The 21,273-nt window shown below is 49.3% G+C and overlaps 1 protein-coding gene across 8 annotated transcripts in view; it reads left to right on the top strand.

Annotated features, from left to right (window-relative positions):
* Positions 1 to 21,273, top strand: part of LOC132449284 (IQ motif and SEC7 domain-containing protein 1-like) — an 84,495-nt gene that overhangs the window by 42,351 nt on the left and 20,871 nt on the right. The window contains exon 1 of one of the 8 annotated variants that reach the window (XM_060041318.1): positions 882 to 1,041. The exons of 5 other annotated variants lie outside the window; for them this stretch is intronic. In XM_060041318.1, coding sequence (XP_059897301.1) covers positions 1,007 to 1,041 — 35 coding nt within the window. In that variant the 5' untranslated portion in view covers positions 882 to 1,006. Of the gene's footprint in view, positions 1 to 881; positions 1,042 to 7,731; positions 7,890 to 18,630; positions 18,993 to 21,273 lie in introns of those variants that run through there. 2 more of the 8 variants (XM_060041548.1, XM_060041239.1) reach the window with 2 other exon arrangements.

Below are 21,273 nucleotides of genomic sequence, written 5' to 3'. Positions count from 1 at the left end.
AGAGCCCCCAACATTCATAATAAAGGAAATCTTCATGGTCTAAAAACTCCCCGGGATCTCATTAATCTTGTGGTCCTGATGATCAGTGGGTCGGCAGGAACATGGCCGCCATAGGGTGGTACACTGTGTGATGCATGCTGGCCCTCTAGGGCAAACCTAGTCAGGTTGTGTTCCAGCATTGAGGACTGTGTTGTTACGCCATGGCCAGTGTACTAACTCAAAACAGCCTCTCCTCGCTGCTGAACTGACACTGACCCACTCCCCCCCCCCCCCCCCCCCCCCCCCCCCCCGCTGGGCCTTCCCATTGAGAGCTGTGTAATTCTTGGATTTGGGCCCAGTTATTACCATATATATGTGTGTGTGTGTGTGTCTATATTAACACACACACACACACACACACACACACACACACACACACACACACACACAGCCCCTAAGGATACACATTAAACACAGATGAGGGTCCAGCCCATCGCCATTGGTGATCACATCAATACCAGATGAGGAAAAAAAGAGAAACAAAAGCAAAATGAGTGTCATGGAGGAGGAAAGGAGAAGTCCAGTGTGGGGGGAGAGGCTTTTGTTAAGCAGGGAGATGAATTACTGGGACTATACATACAGTGCCCGCTACCTTACTTGGTCATTAGACAGCTAGCTAGACTAGCAGCAACTTTCTTGCTAGCTCAACACATCATAGGGTCCAGGGAAAACATCTCGCAGACCAGAAGTTGCCCCAGCCGCAGAAGAATGAACATCTCTGTGGGATTTTTCCATGGAAATTGAAGGATGTGGGCTGTAATTTGTGGCCAAAGAGGGAGTGTGTGCAGACTGTTCTTCTTTGGGCTGTTTTAAGGGGGGGGGGGGAAAGCGGTGTAAGGGAGGGGGGGGGAGTTTTGTAGCCCGGTTCTGTTGAGTCGTTGTTGTTGTTTTTTTATACTTCTGTGCCATGCACACTTTTTTTGAACATGTCCCATGTTCCACTGATGTCACGACGGCCTGAGATGTGATGTGGAAGTACTGCATAACCAGCCGGACGATAAGGTAGGACACCCATCTGGGCCGGGCTGTGGGCATGTGGACCGGGAGCAGTGGTTGTGTTTGGGAGCAGCCGAGCAGCAGGCAGCAGTCTTCGCAGATATTTCTGCACGTCTGTCCGAGTGAAGAACATTCCTATGTATATAGCCAGGGCTTCTGGTTTCCTCTCCAAACCCATGGAAACATATTATCATTGGCACACTGGGATTTAACAGGCCAACAGCAGAACGTTTCCAAAGTCTCTCCACGCTACCAATGTTTCATTTGCAGCTTGACTTACTGGAGATATGTACGTGCAAAAGATTACCTTAATTTTTGTTATCTAAACGTCAAAAGCCTAGTGCTGGAACAACAAATGAATAAGCTGATTGAATGAATTTTGACAATCTATTTGTTTTATGCTTTGTCAAATACCAAACATTTGACACTTTATAAATGCAACTATTTGGTTGTTTCTCTCTGTTTCAGGTCATTATTAAATTACTTAATAATTCATGCTTATGCTCAGACAAGTTGTGATGAGCGGTTGCAGAGATGTTGATGTTGTAGATGACATGGTTGATTAAAATGATTAAGATGCAACATAATGAATTAAGTTGTACCCCTAGTCTGGCCTTAACACGCCTAAATGTTTTATTATGATGGCAGGAGAAGGATGACCTCTGCAATAAGAAGTGTGTGTTCTGATCTGTGTCCGTACACAGACCCACACACACACTCTCAATGTTTCCACTCTTAGTTTTCCACCCTTAACATTTGAATTATTTTATTTCAATCCCTTGCTCGGTTTCTGTTCAATCTTATTGGTCTGTTCTTTCCATTTTAACTATGTTCTGTGTCCATGAGTCATGGAAATGACGAGTCACTTAGTGCACGAGTGAAGACACTCATCCCACTCTAGCCTCTACAAACCTACAAATCAGGCTTTGCAGATACCAGCCTTTAACGCAACTCTGGTTCCAAACCATGACCTTTTTTAACCTTGAACCTCTGAAACGTGAACTTTTTCAACGTGACGTAACGTTCACTGAAACCCTTGGTCAGAGCCGCTCACGGTCAACCCACACCCCAACAGCGCACCCATCGATAAGATGGGCCCGAGGTCCGCTGTGGTGTGGTAGGTTTCACGCAGACATGCCCTAGTGTAGGCTGACACTTCAGACACAGACACCCGAGATGCTTTTTTTCTGTGTCAGGCGAGTGCAGTTAGGCCCGGCCGAGAACACAAAGAAGAGAAAGAGAGGGAGCATTATTTATTCAATGTGTCTCGCCCCGGTGCCACCGATGTCACCGAAGCCGTGATCCTTTCACATGCATATCCACGGGACAGGACAGAGCTCCACCGACTCACTCTGAACGCTTGGTACCGATCTAGGCAGGCTTGAGTTTGTGGAGCTTGTTCTTTTGACGCTCGCGGGATATGCAAACAAAGGTTCTCTGCTTCATCGTCTCCACCGGAGCCTGGAGGATCTAACGGGGGGGGGGGGGGGGGTGGTGAGAGACAGTGAAACTGGGGGCGGCGGCGGTGGTGGTGCTGGTGGTGTTTTGGCCGAAGCCAGACACCTCCCCAGCTGTTTTAACAGGCTTCTGGACGTGAACACCGCGTGGGAGAAGTGACCCCCAGTCGGTCGGGCGACCGTCTTGGTGAGCTGAGGGCTTGGCAAAGTAAGAGGTGTTTTTTCTGAGTATAATGGGTTGGTGAGAAGGGATTGTAATGGAAAGCAGGAATCTGTCAGGCGGGGCCTCAGAGCCACAGTGCGGTCAGTGAGGGAACGTTCCCCGGGGTGGAAAAGCTGAGGCGCGTCTCGGATAAAAGATATTCTAGATGCATTCTGGTAAAAAAGGGAAAGATAAAAATACAATCCAAAAAGCTCTGGTTACGGTGGTGTCTGAGAGTGGGCCGTGGAGTGACGGGGGTCCTGTGTTTGAACTGTCCTTCGGCGGCACCCCGGTTGGGAATTCAAGGCCGTTGTTTCCTGTCAACTATGTAATTGTCTGCTGTGGTGCGCCACAGAGGGTAGGACTTGCATCAGAGGCCGCCTCATGGCTTCAGCAGACTTTGTAGCTCACCTGGGTTGGTGGTTTATTATTTGTGCTGCATATTCTATTGAACCTCTATTAATTTAAATATTCATAAAAAACGTCAATCGTTTTTGTTGTATGTCCTGTATTCTCTAAGGTAATATACACTGATCTATTTGTCGATGATCCAGTTTTTATTCTGCGTTTCCTGCGTGCACCTTTCTGCTTCTCCATGCTATTTAGAGAACAAACTGTTTTCCCCTCCTCAGTTGCCTGCAGATTTGCGGCCATTTTTTTTTTTCATCATGATGAAAAATGGACTAATATATTTTCGCCATGAGGTAAAGTCCTGAGACTGAACGGCCATTCTATCTTCTCAACCAATAGCTGCGGGGATATGAGAATAATATGGGATGTGGTTTTGGGAGGGTTGCCTTCTCTGCAGTGTGTTCCCCCTCCTCATGTCAGGGTTATGCTGCTTTGAAGTGCTAATCAGCCCGGGAACCCAGTTGGAGAATATGGGACTCATAAGCTCGCTCTCTCTCTCGCCCTCTCTCTCCTCTCTCTCTTTTCTCTCTCCTTTCTCTCTCTCTCCCTCTTTTCTCTCTCTCTCCTTTCTCTCTCCCTTTTCCCTCTCTCTCTTTTCTCTCTCCCTTTTCCCTCTCTCTTTTTCCACTCTCTCTCCCATTTCCCCCTCTCCCTCTCTTTTCCCCCTCTCACTCTCTTTTCCCTCTCTCGCTCTTCTCTCTCTGTGGTTTGTGTAATCAGGGTGTCTAATTCACACTGCATTATGTCTCCCAGCTGTGCTCGTGACGGTCTTCTTTCTGTGGGACTAGGGGGATCGCTCCGCGTTGCAGACTGAGGTGTTGTGTTCCACATCGGGCCGGGCTCCTCAGCGACCCCCTTACCTCACTCTGCCTCTGATGACATAGTCCTTTGCATGTGGTACGTTCACAGCGCCTGCCTGCTGCTGAATAACCAGCACACACGTGCTGCACTAACTTATGTAATGGAGGGAGAGAGGGGGGCGGAGAAGGGGAGTGCAGTAGGGGTGTGTGCGTGTGTGTACGTACTAGTATGTGTGTCTTTGAGGGGGGTGAAGTAGGGGGGGGATGAGGTGAGGGAGGAACGGGGGGGTGAAGGAGCAAAACGATGAGCTCATGCTGCTGCACTGCAGCTCTTATAAACACTCTGAGCACGCCAGTGTGCTCTATATTCCTCCCGCTCTATCCGTCTGTCTTTGTGTGTCCCAGTAGACCATATAGTGACGGTCTATACATGCTAAATATCAACCATGCTATCTCTGTGTGTGTGTGTGTGTGTGTGTGTGTGTGTGTGATCGTCACATCAGGCATTTTGTTTTCCCCTCAGGAGGCATCAGTAGTATCCATGGCTGTAACTCCATCTCCTCGCAGAGGGAGGTCGCTGCATGGTAAATGGTGGATGCATGAGCACGTCTATGTCTGTCGTCCCGTAGCGGCTTTGCGTATGGCAGGACGGATGATGCTCAGTGGTGGACGAGAGGATGGCCACAAGTTCACGTCGACAAACGCTTTGAATACGCCACCCTTTTTTCTACATTTTTTTTTCTTGTCCTTCGATGCAAAGGACATCTCATTTGCGAGTAGATGTGTGAGCTGTCGTTTGATTCACGGAGGACGGATTGGTGGGCTGGTTGTTTGGGGGAGCATGGGGTTTCTCTGTGAAACCAAATTGGTCTTCTGAGGGCCTTCTGGTTCTGTGTGAGATGTGAGAAGCCCCAGACTAATAGATGAATGACTCACACACAAAAGATCGCCCTTGGTGGGAAGACTAAACATGAGAAATCCCTCCCCGTCCCACGACGTCTCAACACTGAGGTCATTACACAAATACCGATGGATCTAAGTGCCCTCGGTGCGTTGTAAAGAATATTAATACTGTTCAGGGTTCCCTGGGGAAATGACCCCTCTCCAATCAGCTCTATCGCCCTGGAAGGATTTCTGTGGGAGGCTGATTAAGAGACGGTTAATGCAAAACATATTTATAGTTAGTCGTTGGGCTGGCCGTTTGGAGTGCAGATTACTCCCACATGGGTTGTGTGTGTGTGTGTGTGTGTGTGTGTGTGTGTGTGTGTGTGTGTGTGTGTGTGTGTGTGTGTGTGTGTGTGTGTGTGTGTGTGTGTGTGTGTGTGTGTGTGTGTGTGTGTGTGTGTGTGTTGGCCACAAACACCATGTCTTCTGAAATTAGCACCTGTCCCCCTTCAAATCTGATTACCATGCTGTCAGGGAGGGTGGGTGCGCAGTGGGTAAACAGTGATTAACGTAAAACGTTTACCCCAGTCGGGCTCCTGAACACGGTGTGTGTGTGCGTGTGGGATTTACATTTGTGTGTTAACGTCTATCGCTGGATGGCGTGACCGGCCCGGCCGTGACATTCTATCCCTCGTAGTCCACCTCACCTGTTGCCATGACAACAAGCCCCGCACAACCCTTCACACGTGTGCACCGCGTCCCTCGGGTGCCCGTTGACACTGCCCAGGAATTGTCGTGTCCTCAATGACATCATTCACAATTTCACAGAGATTATTCAGCGATTAATTTGGTTATGGTTCGTTTTATGTTGCCCAGTCAATGTGTGTGCACCAGGTCTGCAGACGGGAGGTGCATCGGCGAGACATGGGTCGATGTCGGACTACTTTGGGAATGTCAATGCTAACCGAGGTATCCGGGGCCTGGCACTGAAACGGCGCCCCACACCGCCTTATCCGTTGCACGTTGCGTGCAGGACGTGGTTAGCGACTCGACTGTTACAGTTGCACTGCTGAATGTGTTTGTCAGACCAATTATCTGCCTTGTCCTCTTCTTCCATTGATTAGACAGAAGTAACCAATGGGGTTCCTCGATACCAACTATAACAGTCGCAGACCACTGACCCTTCTCACCAGTGTTGTAAACGGGATTAACAACCGTAAACTTTCAACGCTATGCAGCATAGAACACAATGGGGTAGTTTCCCTAATGTTGAGATTAGATTCTCTAAATTAGCTTCTTAATTAATCTAATACTTGTTCACTTCAAATCCAACCAAGAAAGACACTGCTATTCCCCTGCCTCATTGGTTATAGATGAACCAGATTTCCATTTATTCATTGATATGCATTTATTCAGTCAGCGTTGGCCCCAAATTCGGCATCAGTATTCATGCTTTGTCTTTGCACACTATTGACTGTGCACTAGCCCCATCTATTGGCAGATAATCCACTGTGAGATCTGTGGTTCCATGTTTCACATGCATGTCTATGCATGTGTATTATGTAGCTCTGACTGTCAATCAGGGGATTGTAACATTTTGCCATCTTAATCCTTGTGTGTGTGTGTGTGTGTGTGTGTGTGTGTGTGTGTGTGTGTGTGTGTGTGTGTGTGTGTGTGTGTGTGTGTGTGTGTGTGTGTGTGTGTGTGTGTGAAAAGGGCTGTCATGTAGCCTTTTTCTCTCTGGCTTGCTGCTGCCCCCGCATTAGCAAGTCATTTTTATAGATTTACAGCGAGTGTTCAGCGATTGTTTTAAGAGAAAGAGAAGCCCACAGGCACAGGTTATCTGAGTCATTCTTAGATTCACATCTTACACCTCAATGGTTCCCCAATCCCTGTGAGATTGCTTCTGTGAGCTGGGGCCAACTAAACATGCAGAGGTAGGGAATAAAGTGACGGAGCAATGGAAGCACAGCCGAGACAGTATTTCCTGGAAGGCAGTTACGCACACTGAGAAATGTTGCTTATGAGTTGCTTAAATCACATGGTTGACTCTTCAACCAGCACCTTGGCATTCCTCAGAATAACTAAATTAAGATAACATTTAATGATTATTAATTAACTTCATTAATTCATCATCTAACAGGGGATTGTTATGTAGTGTTTTATCCAACCCGACACACGCATGCAAAGGGTTCATATAAAGTATTGTTACTGCATTTTAAGTAGTGTATTCGTCTGAAGCTCTCTGCCTGAGAGCTCAGATTTCTCATCCTCTCTTATTGGTCCATTCCCTCTGTCCTCATCTCTTATTGGTCCAGTCCCTGTATCCTCCTCTCTTATTGGTCCCCGCGTCCTGCGGAGCTCTCTGAATGTCCCGCTAGTGACCTTGCGGAGGCGCTCTGGGACTCTGTGGTCTCTCTGGTCCTGCAGGCGCCCAACATGGGCAGAAACAGCTGAATGCATGACCCCCGGACCAGGCTCGGGCCTGGGGCAGAGCAGAGGAGGGAGGACAGCTGATGGCGGGGAGAGGGTAAAGGGAGACTCAGGGGATCACCACGGAGAGAACGTTACACAAGAGGTCCATGCTGTGAGAGATATGCACAGAACAGCTGAGGGAGGGAGAGAGAGGGAGAGAGAGAGGGAGAGTGAGGGAGAGAGAGGGGGGGGGGTTGTGCGAGAAGGCGAGTAAAAGGTGTGAGAGATGGAGAGAGAGAGGGACAATGTGGAGAGGGAGGGAGAGGGAGAGAGGAAGGGACTGCGAGGGAGAGAGTGGGAGAGAAGGAGTAGGGAAAGGGAGGGAGGGAGAGTGGGAGGGAGTGGGGAGAAGGGGGGAGAGAGAGAGAGGCAGAGGGGGAGGGTGCTCTGGACGTGTGGAGCCTCCTCTTTTCATTGACGTTCGGGGGGGGAATGTGCTGATGTGTGGAGTAAATCCGTCAGATAGAAGAGGTTCCTGGGGCCGACAGACCCCCGTCTAGCCTTGCTGCTCGCCAGCCTCTTACCCTGCCTCCAGCCGGCTGTCAGACCCTCGCTCGGGAGCACAAGACAGAGGCACTGTCAGACCCTCGCTCAGGAACACCAAACAGAGGCAGATGTGTGTAGGTAGGTGGGTCGCGTACGGTTAGCCTGTGTGTGTGTGTGTGTGTGTGTGTGTGTGTGTGTGTGTGTGTGTGTGTGTGTGTGTGTGTGTGTGTGTGTGTGTGTGTGTGTGTGTGTGTGTGTGTGTGTGTGTGTGTGTGTGTGTGTGTGTGTGTCTTTGGGTCTGTGTCTAGTGTGCATACATGCTGAGGCTGGTAAGCAGTGGTGCCGTCTCTGTCTCTCTGTCCTCTGAGGTCATGGTCACGCTCCTCCACTGTTGCCAGCAGAAGGGACAAGTGGGAGTTGTTTATTTCCCTGCATATTTGTGTGTGCGTGCGTGTGTGTGTGCGCGTGCATTAGCCGAGGCAGACAGGTGACAACAGCATGTTTGGCCTTCTTAAAAATGGACTTCTTAATGTGTGTTTCACTTAACTAGCGTGTCTGTGAGCCTTGGCGTGTGTGTGTGTGTGTGGTAGGGGGGTGTTTGCTCTTCCTCTACCTGCTTAGTTCCCTAACCCTAACCCCCCGGTAAGGGTCAGGCACCTCCCTCCGGCTCACTGCCCACGTCCAATGATGCGCTACATTTAGCCCATCCATACCGACGGGAGGCATCTTCTCAATTAAACCTATAGCAATTCCACTAATGAGGTGGGGCCTCCATTCTTCTCTCTGACGGACAGCCATGGGCTTGTGTGATCCGTCCCGCCCAGAAGTGCTGAGCTGCTCTCATTCCACCGGGTGTACAAGATGGATGGCTGGCCCTGGGCATCATTAGGGCTCATTGGATGTATAGAGGCTGATACGTGTGTGTGTGTGTGTGTGTGTGTGTGTGTGTGTGTGTGTGTGTGTGTGTGTGTGTGTGTGTGTGTGTGTGTGTGTGTGTGTGTGTGTGTGTGTGTGTGTGTGTGTGTGTGTGTGTGTGTGTGTGGGGCAGGGAAGACTAAATTAATTAATTTTTTTTGAGTTTTATTGGTATTGAAAATAAACCTTTGCATTGCCGTTCAAAAAACATGACAATAATTGCATGGTACCGCAAAAAGTGTATCAATGTCATCACAAGTACAGCTTTCCCTTTTGCTGGCTCCCTACATTCCATCAAGGAGAACGGCTTGTTATCCCAGGGCAGGCTGTTTAAGAGACGGTCTTCTGGTCCAGAAAAAGAAAGGAAAAAGGAAAAATTCCTTTCATTTCAATCGCTTTACCCGTTCCCTCTGGGAGCGCTATTTAAATTCAACTGCCAGCAGCGGGCCGGTTTTCTTTTTATTGGACTGAATTCCATAGCGTGGTTTCATTAAGTGCAATTTTATATCAAGGCGTTTAGGGCAAGGTGAGGTGGTGAATTTGCCGTGCTTGTTATTGTTAAGTTTGTATCACCAACACAGGGGCGAGGGGGAAATATACTCCAGAGATTTTCAATGTCGCTATTCATCTGAATGGCTAGCGTAATGATAGATTTCTGGGCCCATTTCAGCACTCGAACCAATGAAACAGAGCTATCACACACACTGCAGTGCTGCCGTTTGACTGACGGCTTCCACTAACAAAGCAGTTTGCGTCCGACTGCAGGTACACGAGGAAGGATCAAAACATGTAAATTGTGCTGTTGCAGTTGTTTGAGCGGCCGTGTTTGTGTAACAATATCTCCTCAGGAAGACGCCTTCATTTCACACTCATGAAGCCTACCTGAATCGCAGCGAGACATCCTGGCATTGTAGAGGAGCCTGGTTATTAAATAACAACACGCTTCTTAATCTAAGACAGACAAGATGTACAAACTTGTATTCTGCTTTCTATTTTCTTGTCCTCCAAACCTGAAAATACTACTAAAGGTATGTTGGAGTTAAGATATGTAGCAATATGAACCCAATGCAAAAGGGCCTTCAACATCGTGTGCTGATGGCCTGTCAGTCCATACTACAGTGTTTACTGTTATTTTTACTGAGACTGAGACTAGCTCTTTTATTGACATATACTTGAGCAAATGCATACAAATAATTGCATTGGATTATTCACGATAGGGGAGCAGTGAGCGCCAGAGACATTTGTCCACACATCGATCCCCTGTTGATATGGCGGGAATGAAGCGGGTTTCGGCTGTGTGGAGACATCATTATTATTCCCACATGCTATCAACCTCATCCCGCTACTTTGTTGCTTTGAAGCCGTTTTTTTTTCTTCTTTTTTTTTTTTTGCATCCGTTAATGAAACGCAAAAATATCCATAAAAAAACCGAGATGAACAAGAAGCGTCGGTCACCCGGCGGTTAACTGTGCGGGGCTGCCGTCGACGGCCACAGCGCTTATTGTTGTTTCCTCTGACTACGCGGCCCTCCTCTATGGAGCAGCTCGCTCGGAGCACAACACAGCCCTCTGTGACCCGTCAGCTGGTCCCGGCCCCAGGCCCTGTGAAGATGACGGCACAGCGGGCGGTCTGGGCTGGTTGATGTGGTGTGGAGGGGGTGGGGGGGGGCTTTGTGTCATTCCAGCACGCCCCCCCCCCCCCCCCCCCCCCTGGGTAAAGGGAGACTCAGGGGATCACCACGGAGAGAACGTTACACAAGAGGTCCATGCTGTGACAAGAGGTCCCCCCCCCCCCCCCCCTGCTATCCTCGGAGCGAGAGCCGTGCTCTCCGCCTCCGGGAGGAGGAGATGAGTGCGAGGGGCGCGCAGGTCCGCTCCTCTAATGAGTTATACAGCAGTTAGCGATCGATGGGGCCCCAGCGGCCCCTCATCGAGACCCGGAGCCTGTGCGGCTCCCGGTCAATGCGGCCCGGTGAGCTCTATGGGGCCGACCTGGAAGCCTAGCGATGGATACCAAGATGGAAGAAGTGGCGGGCCAGATCTACTGTGTTCAGAATCCATTCTGGGCGTATCGACTGGTATTCTTCTCTCTGTTATCCGGAGGTCTCTCATTAGAGCTGGGTGTGCTGGAAGACTTGTGTTGATGGTGATGCATGCTAAGGGCTGGAAGTTGGCTCCCCTCGCCCTCCTCTCAAAGTGGTCGGACCGTCCCGTCCTCATTGAGATCCGATACCTGCTGGATGGCTTCCAGTCCGCTGTTTAGCGCTCTGTAAATTGAACGGATGGCGAGTAACATTGGGTCAGGTAGTTTGTCACCGAGCAGGTTAGGTTAATACAAAGCCCCCTGTATAACCCTATTGCCGCCTTAATGACTTGGCACGGTCTCAAATGGGACTCCTAATAAAAGCTATTTGAGGAGCTAAACCCATAAACACGGTGCGGTGACGTCTATTCATCCCCGCACCTGCCTCCTCCCCGGTTACAACTTTTGCCTCACGACTTTGTGTCGCCGCATATTTTTTTAATTTGTAAATACGTCTTGTGTCACTGCGGGAGCGCAATGCTACACGTTCCCTGCTCCGGTTGGTTTTCAGTCAAAGTACAGGATCTGCTGACTTCCAGCCTCCCAGGGTTTTGCCGAAGGGGAAGTTATGAATGGAATCTGCAGCCTCAGGATATCTGGTTCCACAGGAATGTGTCAAGGAAAAACACCTTCCTCAGCAGTCCCGTGACCCATCGGGGGGAAATAGTGTCTTGGCTTTTCTCATTTTTCTCAGGACAAAAGAAGTTAAATTAAATACGGCTGGTCTTGTGTCTCAGTTGTCTTTGGGTAATCGTTTTCTGACAACTTGATTCGCTACACTGTAGCTTGAAGACTGCGGTTCCTCCTTCATCCTCTTTCGTTGGTTTTCTTTAGGCCTGCAGCACCGGGCGGGCCGCGAGTATCAGATGGAGGTCTTGCAAAGGCGGACACAGACAGTGGAACTAGAATGATGAATAATGTACTTTTCAATTTCAGAGCGTCATTGTTGGTATGCTTTGGAGCGCGGCATTAAATTAATATTTCAACGCCACCGACGAAGGTCCTGTGGAGCGAAGGGAGCAGCCGGAGGTTCTGGTTACGTGGAGCCGATCACTGGCTCTGAGGCGATCCACAGTGATTTGGTGTTGACTCTTGGACTCTGGGGTTCGGTGTCACACCCGTTCAATCTGCTTGGTTGAAAGGACAAAAGAAATACTGAGGAATTTGACAATGTCTGACAGGATGTATTCTTTTGAATCCGTTAAATTTGAGTTTGAGTCCGTTATTATTCACCATTTGGCTGTGATGACGACTGTAAATCAGCCAAATTCTCCTCAGAGGCTTCTTATTTGGAACAAATTAAGTTTGTCCCACTAGTTGGAAATGATGGTGAATTAATTGAAACCAATGAACTGGGGAAACCTCGCAATAATCTTGTGTGGGTCACTGAAACGCATCAATACACTTATTAAAGACCGGGCCGCCCCCTGATCTTCAATGACTGCGTCTTCGTCTCGCTAATCCCTGGTTAAACGACTGGGGGGGGGGGGGGGGGGTTGTTTGTGGTGGTGGTGGGGCTTTGGAAGAGGCTGTCTTTATGTCCTGAGCCAACACTAACATTGAGCTGCTCCAGGGCAGACGTCCGACTGGGACGCGCTCCGGGGGCTTCAATGGTCCCAGTGTCTCGGCGCTGGCCCTGAGATGCTGCGTGGAGACACAGTGGGCTTCTGCCAGGAAAGGGCAACAGGCTGACGCAAGACACGCTGGAGTGCTGAGCTAGAGATGAGGAGAGCAGAAGAGGGGAGAAAGCAAAACAAAGGCCCACTGTGCTAAAGTGATTGGACAGCTGTGTTTGGAGAGGGCACCCGCAGTTTGATGACGGCGCACGCAATCTGTTTGTTTTCTGTTTTTTTGCTTGGTATTCAGATAAAACAAGCATAGTACTAATAAATATGATCTGTAGTGTGACTCTAGTTAATGCTTCATAAATATTGATCGCCCACAGTGTGACCAAAATTGTGTTTGTAATTTCATGAGTTTATGATTTGTTTGTGCAATGGTTATGATCATGCATAGCTCTACTTGAACGGAGAATGCGGGATATATCTTTTCTATCTACAGAGGTCCGTATCAACCTCATTGTCTTTGCATCTGATCACTGGTGTTGATGGCAATTAGTGAAATTGGATTGAAACATTAATTAGTTTAACTGGAAGCCTTCCAGTCAATGAACCCTCATTGAACGGTATCATTTAGCTACCTCATGGCTCTTATGTGATTATCAGGCTTGATTGTCATCAACCCACAGTATCGCACGCACGCACATGCACACGCACACGCACACACACAAACACCCCCCCTATCATGTTGTGTGTGATACTCAAATGTATTACTACTTTATTCGAAAATAGACTGTTTGATGTTCTATCCCTGTGAAGGACAATCGGAGGGAAACAAAAACATGCTTTGATTCCTTCGGCTGTGTTTATTTTAGGAACATCGTTTTGAAATGACTAAATGCTGGATGTTACTTTGTCAAAAGAATAAATGTGTGGATAAGTTTGGTCCTGATGTTCCAAGCCTGCGGGGCCTGTCCTACAGCTACAGGATGTTAAACCGTAGAGGGACGCTTCAGGCTGCTTCCTCATCTCTTCATAATCATTTAATACTTTAAATTGTATTCCCACTGCCTATTTTTTTTTAAAACATGCATGAGCTTAAATATCCTTTTTAAATATTGTCCGATGTTCATGTTTGCCGTAGAGCTGTAAACGTGGCCACACTGCACAGCATGGGCTGGTCCACGGGGCGTCCTCTGTGCAGAGACTTGAGACTGGAGGTGTGTCTCTAGAGCCACTGCCTCAAATAGAACATGGCACTCTGCACGGCGCCCCATCCCTACCAGTGAAAACGGGTCACACTGTGTCTTTTTACGTCTTTGAATAACCCGCCGTAAGCCCCCCCCCCCCCCCCCCCCCCCCTTCCCTCGCTCCCCGCCTCCAAACGTGACAACCGTGTCCGACCTTCTCCTTCTCTCTGCAGTGAGGTCGCAGTGGCCTGCACGGTCGTAAACGGGGTGTCATGTCTTTTACATCCAGTAGGTGGCACTGTCTCTCTGAAAGGACCCGCCTCCGAGGGCATGGGATTTTGTATTTATATTTGTTTGGTTTGTAGGGCTATCGTGTTACGCCCTTATGACCAGCGTGTGTATTTCTATCCCTGGCCTTTGTCATATTTTCAGTCGAGCGGTAAGCCGGATCCGTCCACAGCGAGCGCCTGCCCCACTGGCACCCTCCAACGAGCGGGCATGCATGTTTTTATTGTTCCCAACTGACCTCCAAAATCCCCTTGTGTCAGTTAAAAAAAAGCCCTTCATATGGTTGCCTCACAAAGGGAGGGAAAAATTGAAAGCTTGCCTTATATTTTGCAAAGAGGGGCCATTTTGTTTCCTAAATATGTAATCAGCTCAAGGAGTCCCCCATTTTATTCCTCCTTCTTCTTCTCCTCCTCTCCTCTCTAGTGTTTGTTTCTTTAATAGTGTGTGTTTACCGTAACGTGTCACCACACATGGGTTCTATTTTTAGCACGGCATGGCGTCGTCGTGTATTTCTGTGTGGGGGGGGGGGGGGGGCGGAGCTTACATGATGGATTCTGGTCATAAACTGGATGAGAAAACAGCCCCAAACACAATCAATGGACAAACAGGGCTCTGTTGTAATAGTGCGCGCAACCTCTATGTGCTTTTATATTCAATCTAACCAACAAGACAATGGCTCCAGGATAAGTCTGTTAAATGTCAGCTTCACAGCCTTTTACTGCATGTTTATCTATTTTTTTAACCAAATGCTTTGGTGAATGTGCACATAATGTTACTCATGCACATATTGGTAGAGAACGGCTTTGGGAGGAAGGCTCTGTTAAAAGGGTTGCTTTCATTAGTGTGGTAGTGCAGAGCTGGCAAGCTACCAGGCTGCTGGCAATGCTTCAGAACATTAAACTTCCTTGAAATCATGCTGGATTTATAAACACTAGCCTAGACGCACACACATACACACATGCACCCACGCACACATGCAATAAGCCAAAAGCTATCTCCGTCACTTGAGCAGCGCACACAGACACGCACCCCTCCGGTGAACTTTTTATTTTCCCGGAACACTTAAAGGCACCTTATTCCTTTGTGTTTCTGAATCATCAGTATTACCGAGTATGATTTAGTATCCACGCTTCAGAGAAGCCCCCCCCCGCCCACAGACACACAGATCTTTGATCGTTTACACTCCCATCCCCGACACATCTGCTCAGACTCTGCCGCTGTACTCAGACACACCGACCCGGCAGCTCCGCTAACTAGCGGCACGTCGGCCCTGTTTATACTGCCGCAGTCGACTCCTCGTTACGCACAAACATTATTCTGCTCCCCAGAGAGTCTATGGAGAACGTATATTCTACCCCCCCACACACACACTTTTTTGTTTGTTTAGTTTCTGTGACTATAAAAGCGAGTTCACAGGTTTCCCGCCACATGCTGCTGTATCAAACTATGACATCAACTGCTTTCCCCGTCTGTAATTGCTTCCAGACTGGGCAAGATCAGAATTTTCATTATATTTTCCATTCGTCTCTCCGCTTTCTCTCTCTCTGCTGCTTAGCGTCCAACATAAGCAGATTTGAGACACAGGTTGTGTGTGTCTGTGTGTGTGTGTGTGTGTGTGTGTGATGTCATTGTAACACGACACACTCCCACTCTTTTATATCCTTTTTTTTCTCAAAACCCAAAACTTTACAACCACATTTTCGAGAAGCCAGGTCCGATTGACACACATGCCTTCATTGTTTCCTTTGCCGTCTTTCTACCCGTACTTTGTGTCTCCATGTATTATATTACCATGGGAAAGGACAAGTCAGAATGACGCAGTGCTGCTCTGACTAATGGGTGTCGTACCTCAATGTCCACCAAGGAGTAGGTGGACACCGATTTAAGACCGACCCAAATGAGCCTGAGCAGTGAGTGAGTAAGTGGGCGCTCTTTGGCCCCAACCCAGGTCCCATCCATCCTAATCTAGGCTCCAGCGACCCTACTTTGTTATAGCAGAACTTCTGGGGGGGAGACTGCACAGAGCCTGGACCGGAAACCAACAATTGCAAGGTGCGGAGTTACACCTGGTTTCCTGTTTTGTTACAGAGACACTAGACCGAAAAGGAATAAATTGCGCCAGAAGCTTTCAGAAGGGGATTTTATAAAATGTATTCCCACAGTGGCTGGCAAACAGTGTTGATTATTAAAACGATGCAGCCACTTTGACCATAAAAGAACGTATAAGAACAGTGTCCTGACAGAATATTTAAGCTTGTCTTCCCAGCGGGAAAATTTACTAGTGCCAAAGTTGAGTTTGTGTTCACCGCTTACAGATCGCTGCCTCTCGCAGCATGATTGGTCCAAACAACAATGAAGCAAAAGAAAACAAAACCACCCATTTGACCAGATTGAGCTAGTCTGCAGACTTTAGATAACTAATCTAAAGTCTGATTTGTGAGGCGACACCCGCCACATGCTAGAGCCCTCAAGGAAAGGAGTGCAGTATGGAAGCGAGGACCTCAGTGAAGCGAGTGATGGAGTGCGAGCTGAAACGCAGTGGGGACCGTATGCATTGAGTTGACAGGAGAGAGAAGGCTGGGGGGGAGGTGGAGGTCGGAGCTCACACACAGGGGGCCTCTGCTCGGAATTCCCCCCCATGACATCATTGTAGAGCAGTAGGAGGTGCAGACGGTGGTGGTGGTGGTGGTGGTGGTGTAAACCAGACACAGGGAAGACTGAAAACGCTGCACTTGGAGTAGGTGTAGAGCCGGCCAAATTTGGGAGAGAGATGAGAGACTTGGAAGTCAAAGTTTTGCTGAGAGCATTGCTGAGTTTGTGCAAAAATATAATTGTACATGGCTGCTTAGCGGTTGTAACTATATTAGTCGCATTAGTAATGCACAAGGGTCTCCCCCCCCCCAATGCAATTAAGTCTCACAGCCCCGGAGACGTGCATTAACGAGAGCCCCAATCTGGGGGCTGCGTTGTGGGGGGGAGGTAATCGGGGAGGGTGGTGATCACATATCCCAGAATACAATGTTGGTTCATGTTTAATTCCCAAACTAATAAGGTCTTGTTCCATACCCCCTGTGATCAAACTGCAGGCCAAGATCAGACCTGGGGTTCCTAATCATATTCAGAACTCATTTTCTCTAAGATTTGCCGTTGCCCCTCCCGGAGTTTTAAGACGACTAAATAATGAGCGAGTTATTGTGATGGTGGGATTTGTTGAGCGGGTTTTGCTTTCGGTTTTGTTCTCAGCATTTTGTTTGTTGCCAGTCAAACAGTAATTGGGTCCTGGCTGACAGTGGGGGGGGCTTGGTGGCCGGGGTGTCTTTGTGAAGTCCTCCAGTTCGCAGTGCGTTAATGGCAGCACCGGGCCTTTTGTTCCAGAGTAAATTAGCTCTGTTCACTCGCTCCCTCTGGACTCGATCTTTCCATTCTGTCTTTATCCTCCGTTTCCTGTGGTACACCTTAATCTAGAGGGAGTACACCCTCTCCCCTTCCTACATGTCTTCCCTTTTCTCCCCTCTATCCCTGCAAACGTCCCGTCGTCTGCCCCCCCCCCCCCCCCCCCCCCCGCTCTGCCCCCCGTTAATCTTCTGTTTGAAGTCCCCAGATGAAAACGGGGCGACAGGAAGTGATCGTTTTGGAAGGTCCGGCCCTGTAATTAAAGCCTGTAGGTGCCGCCCCCCAGAGACGCGCATCTCAGTGATTGCCGTCCTTGAGTACAGCCGCCATCTGGGAGTGATTCCCCTCCGCTTCCTCTGGCCCCGCCTCCATACCCGCAACAAGAAAAATACCTTGGACTGTTGGAGGGGGTAGGGGTTGAGTCTGAGTTTACCCTCACCAGCCCACCTCCACATCCACCCCCAGCACCCCCTCTCAGTGGGGTGATAAGAGAGCATCATATCATCAAATCAATGCTCATAATTGCGGACCACCTCCCCCCCGATCTCTCTCTGGCTGAAGACGTCCAGACTGGCGAGATGACTCAGGACAGCCATGACATCGAGAAGAAACATGGACGCCTAGTGGAAGAGGACAAACACGGAGCAGGCACTCTCTCGCTGCGTGCGTCTAAAGACGTGGTAGAGTTCGAGAGGCTCTATGAATAGAGGTCTGCTGTGCTCGCCGTCCCCTTTCTCACCCTGCGCCAGTTCCATCCCGGTGGGAAAGCTAAGGCTTCTCCAGACAGGAAGCTCTGGCATCCCCCAACAACGACTGCCCAGCCTCACTCTTTCCATCAGCTCCCTCTCTTCTCCCTCATCGTGACTGATGAACGTGTGTGTGTGTCTCTCTCTCTTGTCCCTGTCTACTGCTCCTGGGACTTAATCCATCTACCATGCATAGGGAATTCTGTCTGGAGGATCCCGTTCTGCTCATCCTCCATTCCTTTGTTTACGGCCACACAACTCTGTCTTTATTGTTGCCTCGTAAATCTCTTAAGTCTGTGTGTGTGTGTGTGTGTGTGTGTGTATTTCTGTCTCTTTCCCAGCCGTGTTCCCCTCATTTCCTCATATTTCCCTTGAACGCATTCCATGAAAAAACATCTCAACCTTGGGCCAGGGCCATTTGTATTCTCCACTCACGCGTTCGGCCCAACGCAGAAAGAATTCAATACTCTTGTCTCCCTCTCTCTCTTTGCCTTTCTCTCTCTCGTGCTCTTGCTCTCTCTCTCTCTCTCTCTCTGACACACTCCCCCTTAGCCCCTTTGCTCCAACACCCCCTTTCCATGCTCTCCGCCCCCCTTCCATACTGCACAGAGCCTGGCACCCCCCCCCCCCTCTCCCCAACTTCTCTCTCTGACTCCCCCCCCCCCCCCCCCCCCTTCCCAGCCAGTCACACACTCCAGCCTAGCAGCCCGGTTTACCAGCCGAGGAGAGAAGAGAGGAGAGCACTGCATTTGTCGGATATAACAGACTCTGCTTCTTTAACCGCCCCAGACACCTATCATCTTCCACACCGAGCCTTTCCCTCCCACCCCCCCACCTCCATAGCAAGGAGGACAGCGATGGGAACACGCACACACACAGCCCAGAGCTACGTTGAGCGAGCCGCCGTGGCCGAGGGCTGACGCCGGGGGATATGTGTGCTGAGAGTTGAGCAGCGGAGGACCGGCTATGTTTGGAGTACCTTGTCTTATGACTGCTGGCCAGCATGTGGTGTTTACAGTGTAACTCGGAGCGGACCCAGTCTCTGCTGGAACTAGAGCCAGCCCGCGGGTAAGGGTAACGGGAAACTGCATGGTGTGTGTGTGTGTGTGTGTGTGTGTGTGTGTGTGTGTGTGTGTGTGTGTGTGTGTGTGTGTGTGTGTGTGTGTGTGTGTGTGTGTGTGTGTGTGGTCATTGGGTAAGGTTACGCCAGGTTGCCAAAATTCAAAGGGCATTGTTAAGATAACACTCGGACAGTATTTGCCTATGATGGTGAAACGGCGCTTGGACTCCATGTATACAAGAAACGTATTCTGTTTAGCAGCTGGGTTGACAGTATTTGTCTTAACAACAGCCAGAACCCGACAAAAGAGATGACGGGATACACTGTGCGTGCCCGCCCCCTGGCACACAGAGTACAGTACAGCGTGTGTCTCCTCTTAGATGTCATTCAATCTGTTTGCAGTTACAGTCTTATCAAACCTATAGAGTTCCATCAAAGAGCTCTGTCTACGGCCCCTCCCCTCGGCTAATTTGAAGGACATTCCTGTGGTGTGCCGTGTCCCTCAGCGCTCGCCCCTCGGCTGCTGCTGCGTGATTCTGCTCGAGGCATGACTTCTGCTCAAGGGCAGGTGCGGACAGCTGAGGGTGGCCGGGCAGATTATTCAATAATGGATGACGGTGACATGTGCTGCCACGTTAGCCCGTCGCTCCGTGCAGGGAACCGACGGAGGTGGTGGGTTGGGGTTCAGGGCCAGAACTAGAGCGGGCGGATGACTGGGGTCAGGGTGGAGCTTCGCCCTCTCTCCCTCAACGGTTGCCTTCGGTCAGAGGGAAGGTCTCTCAACCGTCTCGTTGCTTTGTTTTCATATTTTGGTTCTGCTTTGTTGGTGTGTGACTCTTGTTCATTTCATGCTGAAAACATATTTGTTATCAATTATGTCGATCTAGCAACCGAAATTGATGGAGGACTGTTATCGTACAGTGTACGATGGTGAAATGTCTACCGGGCCTCCACAACAGACCTCTGTGGACCAGAATACATTTTGGCCTCACAAATGATAATGTGTCGCAATTTACAAACAGAGCAAAATGGCCACCAACGCTTACCCTTGTCCATGCAGCGAAGAGGTGAAGAGGGAGATGGGCTTAAATACATTTATCGGGAAAGATTGCAAGGGTTGGAAGGCGTTGTTTACCCTCTTTGTAAATAAGGCCCCAGTGGATGAGGAGCGTGGCAGTGAGTGGACCTCTGAGGGAACAGCTGTGACGTGTCTCTGGCCAGGTCACAAGAGAGGGCAGGGGAAACATTTTCCCTTCCCATCCGTGTCCCAAGGGAACGCTAACCCCTCCGCTAGGCTCTCCGAAAGCAGACAAAACAAGTCAAATACCGATCGCTATCAAACCCTGATGCCTATCAAGCTCATGTTGGATAAATACTGTCAGCGCTACACAGCGCAGTGTTCGGTCTTTCCGTTGACAAACTTCACAAACCTTTCGGTTGTAATTTTTCCCAAAGAGTTGATGGTGCAGTTGACCTTACTGAATGCAGCATTTACAGTTCATTAACATCTCCCGATGGGGATTGGAGAACTTTGACCTGGAGAAATGTACCTTGCGTGGATGTCGTCATGACCGGCCTCTGTTTATGAGTACTTTATAAGTAGAAAATACGTGCACTTGTTGTCTAAGGAGAGTATATGTTGTCAGCAAACACTGTACATTGTGTCCATGGTGAGCAGGTCTGGATTTCGATTACGACCAGTTCATGGTTTAAGTGGGCTTAAAAATACCACATTTATTTTGACATGTGGATTTCAATGTGAAGTGGACCATTACAAAGATCAGCTTTTCATTTATGTTTTTTTTTATTAATTGAACAACCCAAAAACGTTGAATGTGACTTTGTGGAGGGAGTTGAGCAAGCATTACAGCGTTGATTAGAAAAACATGCACAGCGCTGCCCCATGCCTGGGCTCCGGAGGCGAGCGGGAGGCGGGAGTTTACGGCCATAGCACTACACTGGAAACCCCTTCCTGGTTTCCCCCTTCCCCTCCCCAGCTCCAGCCTGCACTTCATTAGCAGTCCTCTATTCCCCCAACGCCTGCAGAGGTGACTCCTCTTTTCCGGGACTGGGGGAATGTTTTTCTCCCCAGGGTCCAGCTGGAGAGAAATGGCCAGACGACGAAGGGGGGGGGACCTGGGCCCTGATGGTCCAGGATGTGGAGAGGGCTAGGGGGAAGGAGAGGTGGTATCAAGACCCCACTTTTACCCCTACTAACCCCAACCCCAAAAAGGACCACAAAACCATAGAGAAACCCACAGCTGGAAATGGCTGCCAGCTGCTGAGTAG

This window comes from Gadus macrocephalus, chromosome 1 (genome assembly GCF_031168955.1).
Source record: "Gadus macrocephalus chromosome 1, ASM3116895v1".
NCBI lineage: Eukaryota > Metazoa > Chordata > Actinopteri > Gadiformes > Gadidae > Gadus > Gadus macrocephalus.
Note: the sequence above shows the minus strand (reverse complement) of the source record. Positions and strands in the feature narration are given on the sequence as shown.